The sequence below is a fragment of the Hyposmocoma kahamanoa genome, unplaced genomic scaffold (assembly GCF_003589595.1).
Source record: "Hyposmocoma kahamanoa isolate Upper Pololo Valley unplaced genomic scaffold, ASM358959v1 93, whole genome shotgun sequence".
NCBI classification, from domain to species: domain Eukaryota; kingdom Metazoa; phylum Arthropoda; class Insecta; order Lepidoptera; family Cosmopterigidae; genus Hyposmocoma; species Hyposmocoma kahamanoa.
The window spans coordinates 25,304,086-25,308,887 of NW_020654810.1; the positions used below are offsets into that span (position 1 = coordinate 25,304,086).

Below are 4,802 nucleotides of genomic sequence, written 5' to 3' on the forward strand. Positions count from 1 at the left end.
GGTTGCATCCCTGGTTATGGGGCCGGTTGGGGGACCCGGTTGGGGGGGCCCGGTTGGGTGCCCCGGTTGGGTGCCCCGGTTGGGGGGCCCGGTTGGGGGGCCCGGTTGGGGGCCCGGTTGGGGGGCCCGGTTGGGGGCCCGGTTGGGGGCCCGGTTGGGGCCCCCCAACTGGGCCCCCGACCGGTTCTATTTTACCATATCTTTGGCAACAACTGACGAGTTTTTCCTGGCTACTTTATATGATGTTATCAGTCCTCCACTTTCTAGGCTTTCTACACTTTTTTGTTAACTCTCTTCTAGTTTGTTGTTGTCAGTAGTGTCCATCCCATGGTACTATCTGTTATATGAAATATGCCTAGCCCACTGCCTTTTGTATCTATAATAGTGCATCTCTTATTTCTTTACTCTATTTATTTTTATTCAGATTCAGAATGCTTTTTCCTGTTGCATTTTTTAAAATTTGTAAATCCAAATTTGACTTCCGTATGTTAGGCAATGGTAAAAGGTTGATGTCAAGTACAATATTTTTTGAGGTTTAGTCTACATGGTAACTTAGGATTTTTTATGTGACCACAGTTCCAAGTTGATTCATTCATAATATTTAATAGATTTCTTTTAGTTGTTTCTTAGTATTTTTGGTTTGTTAGTTATTCATTTCATTCTATTTGCCTCCGTGGCCGAACGGTTACCATGCTAGACTGCCACGCAAGAGGTTCCGGGTTCGATTCCTGTGCCGGGAGAAATATTTGTATGGCTTACATTTATTTCTCAAGAGAGTTTGGGTGTAATTTGTGGTTGTCTGTGTGTGTCCATGACACCCGCGATACAGGGTGTCCCTAGTGCGGGCCTATGAGTGTGTGCGCGTTATTATTATTATTATTTATAAATCTATGGGCCTCCTAAGAAGGCTCAAGGTTACTCAGTGGGCAATGGAGAGAGCGATGTCCAGTGTTTCCCTAGGTGATAGAATCAGAAATGAGGAAATTCGTAGAACTAAGGTAACCTAACCTCGAAGAATTGCTCAGCTGAAGTAGCAGTGGGCGAGGCACATAGCTAGGAGAACCGATGGCCGTTGGGGCGGAAAGGTTCTTCAATGGCGACCGCGCACCGGACGACCCTCAGTGGGTAGGCCCCCCCAGCAGGTGGACCGCCGATCTGGTAAAGGTTGCCGGAAGCCGATGGATGCGGGCAGCGTAGGACCGATTATCGTGGAGATCGTTGAGGGAGGCCTATGCCCAGCAGTGGGCGTCGTATGGCTGAATGATGATGATATTGATATTGACATAAATTTACTTTTCTTCTTTCCTGAAGATGTTCAGTAAAGTAAATCTGTTTTGATTTAAATGTTGATTTTGAATAATTTACAATTTGGAAAAATGTTTATGCAACGGCAATGAACAACTTCAGTGATAAACATTCTCCTTGCCTGACGCTTCTGCCCAATAATATTATACTTGTAAACCTTCTGGCCATTGGGAACTTATCAACTTTTCAAGTGTAAGCCAAAATATGTACTCCAACAGTAGATAATTTTTATTCTGTTTGTAAATTTTTGGAACTACGCCTGATAATGTCGTACGTTTATGTATAAACAATAAAAGCATAAGCGACGTCTTCTGAATTCTCTATATTTTCCAATAAATATTCTGCGATCTTAAAACAAGAACGCTTTTGGTTTATCCTATATATATATCGTTTACCTCACGTGTAAACATATAAGTCAAGACACGGATGCTTTGCATATATCTGCAAAGAGCTAAATGCTTTGTTGTGTGCAGGCAACGGACTGTGCCTTGCCCCGCTGCAGGCGCCCTACGACCGCGTCTACTGCGGCGCTGGCTGCCCTGAAGAGTACCAGAATTACTTCAAACAGCTTATTAAGGTTTGTTTCCTGTTTTATACCCACTTTTTATAATCTTACATACATACTGCACTCTATGCTAATTATATAGAAAATTGGGTTTGGAGGCCAAAAATTTTAGATTTACATATTATGTTTAAGGCGTTCCATCAATCATTGATAAACTTTTTCGTGACTCCCAGAAGAAGATAAGGCTATGTCTAGTGATTTATGTTTGTTTTTTAGGTGGGCGGTATCTTGGTGCTGCCGCTGAATGATAACCTGCTGCAAGTAAGACGCTTAGGATCCAACGAGTGGAGCACGCGCAGCTTGCTCAACGTATCTTTTGCAACTATGAGGTTGCCTCTCAAGGGTCAGAACCCGGATCTCATCAGGCTCGGTGAGTCTCATCGGTGTGAACAATCAGTGTGAACCTGATCTTCAAGCCCATAAAAAAGCTTACGGTCTATTTGATGGGTTCTAAAACTTGCCTTGCGAGTGTGTTGGTGCGTGTTGAACCGATATTCGACCGACAATAGCGTACTTAACTTAAAATCTCTATATAGGGATGGTTCAGACATTCTTCAGACATGGTAAAGTCGTACCTTCATTGGTTGATAGAAGTAAAAAAGTTGTAGCTAGTGTTGTACTCGGTAAATTATGTGACGTGCGATTAAGTGGCAGAGTGAGGAATACTGATCGGTGAATGGTGTGGTTTGAAAGAGGACATACTGACCATAAGCGAGAAGGGCATGTTCATGTGGTTCGGACATACGGTGTGTACGAATGAAAGTAAAGTGGCAAAAGAGATATACATATAGAGCCAACATAGAAGGAAACATTGAAAGAAGGCTACGAAGGACGTTTTAGAGCAAATCGAGCATATTCTTAAAAAGTTTGCAGTGCGTAGTGAGAAGAATATGAGGGCTTGTATAGAAATGTTGATGAATGTAAGTGAAGCAGGAGAGGTTTGCCAGGATCGTGCAAAGTGCTGATTAACAGTCTCTGCCTACCCCAATGAGAACCTTGTCTAACTGTTTGCAATGCATTAGTCATGCGTGCATATATTGACGATAGGATTATAGTGTTGCGTAAGTCATCCATTCCGTTTCCATTGAACCCCGGCTCACTTATCTGTTTATGCCTCGCGGGTTATCAAGCGGTTGGAGTACGAAAGTAAATATCGGCGATAAATCATTGTTTCGGTCTCCAGTTTGACGTCACATTGTCACGATAAGGCAAGTTATTTTCGCTATTTATAATTTTAAACAGAATATTCAAAATTCAAATAGTCTTTATTTCATACGAAAGCTAAGCAAATTACACTTATAATCGTCATATTAATTAAACTCTACTGCTCATTTGTAAGTTAGATTGAGCAAAAAATTCTAGGTGTTGTTTTTTTAAATATACATATGGATACATTTAACATTTACAATATTTATTTCAAACACCTTCTTAGATCGAGACTACCTCCATGAACTAAACGGATCACTACCACTATTTTTGTCGTCCAAGTACGCAGAAGTTGTATAATAACCCTTAGTATTAAGTTTTTGTTTCACTATAGTTTTAAACCTCGTAAATGGCAAATTTTGAATATCGCACGTTTCTGCAGGACAAAGATTCTATTGAATCGGCGGCATTACCCCAATGCAAAATGCCGTATGCATTTAACCTGCGAAAGTAGCCGAAGTAAACCAATCTAGCTGTTTCGACGTCTGAAAGTTTTCGTAAGACAGGAATGCCATACACCGTAGCGTATGAGAAGAGAAGCCAACATTTCGCGGGTGGTTTTCGATCACGGTGCTCGGTATAGAAGACTGTGCATGTGAGCCGTGAACTAGGCCGGTGGCCGGACGACGACTAGACGACCGCTTTGCAGAGGAGCAGCGGCCGGCGCGGCTGCAGGCGCTGGCGCGGGGCGCGATCCGCGCGGCGATGCGCGGCGCCATGCTGCGCCGGCACCCCGAGCTGCGCGAGCCGCCGCCGCGCGCGCCGCCCGCCAAGAAGGCCTGTCCGCGGCGCATCTGCATCCCCTTCGAGGAGGACAGCGACCACGGTGAGCCCGCGCCCCGCGCCCCGACGGCTTCCGACCGCCGCCCGCCTTTCCTAACCCGGCCTTCGCCGCGCAGAGAGCCTCAACGCCCTGCACGACCTGGACCCGGCCAGCGGCGGGCACGAGATGAACGCGCTGCTCAGCCTGGTGCTGAGCATGGGCCACAACCGCGTGGCCGGCGCGCTGCGCGTCGACTCCGTCGGCTCGCCCTCGCACTCCGACACCGACGACAGCGACTCCGATCGCCGCTACGACGACGACGACAACGAAAACGACAACGACGCGTCTGACGACCACCTGGAAGTCGTGGTCACCGAGGCCGACAGGTGAGATATTTATGTTCGGTTCCAATCCTCATCGATCGGGGCACGGACGTCCTCTAAAGCGAGGGCTTAGGTCCTAGTCCACCGCGCTAGCCCCGTGCGGGGGTTGTGAACCTCCTTCGACGTGCAGGTTTCACCACTACGTTTTCCTTCACCGGAACGCCCGTGGTAAATTTCGAATTAAATATTCCATTAAATTTCATAATTTTTTTGTTTTCTTACTATTTTCCAATATTGCATTACTTTGTATTTTGTTTTCATTTTTGTTGACATTGTAAGCGATTCTCTTTCACACTGCTGGCGGGTATTATGAATAATTTTGGTTTTATTTTTTATACTATTTTATAGATATTTATTTTGTTATTAGTATTTTAATATACATATTAATATATATATATATATATATATATATATATACATATACACTGTATTTACATACATATTATCATATTAAATGTTGCAAACTAATGTCAATAACGGTAATGATCACTCTTTGAGTGATGGGTCAGACTTTCTTTCTGCATCTTCGCTTTCGGATTGTAGTTAACGTACCGTACGTACGTAGTGCCTCAACCGTTAA

The 4,802-nt window shown here is 44.5% G+C and overlaps 1 protein-coding gene across 4 annotated transcripts in view; it reads left to right on the forward strand.

Moving 5' to 3' along the window:
* Nucleotides 1-4,802, forward strand: part of LOC113237319 (protein-L-isoaspartate O-methyltransferase domain-containing protein 1-like) — a 14,768-nt gene that overhangs the window by 2,861 nt on the left and 7,105 nt on the right. For 3 of the 4 annotated variants that reach the window (XM_026473725.1, XM_026473724.1, XM_026473726.1), the window contains exons 3-6: nucleotides 1,779-1,882; nucleotides 2,087-2,240; nucleotides 3,711-3,902; nucleotides 3,976-4,225. In XM_026473725.1, coding sequence (XP_026329510.1) covers nucleotides 1,779-1,882; nucleotides 2,087-2,240; nucleotides 3,711-3,902; nucleotides 3,976-4,225 — 700 coding nt within the window. The remainder of the gene's footprint in view (nucleotides 1-1,778; nucleotides 1,883-2,086; nucleotides 2,241-3,710; nucleotides 3,903-3,975; nucleotides 4,226-4,802) is intronic. The other variant, XM_026473727.1, reaches the window with a different exon arrangement.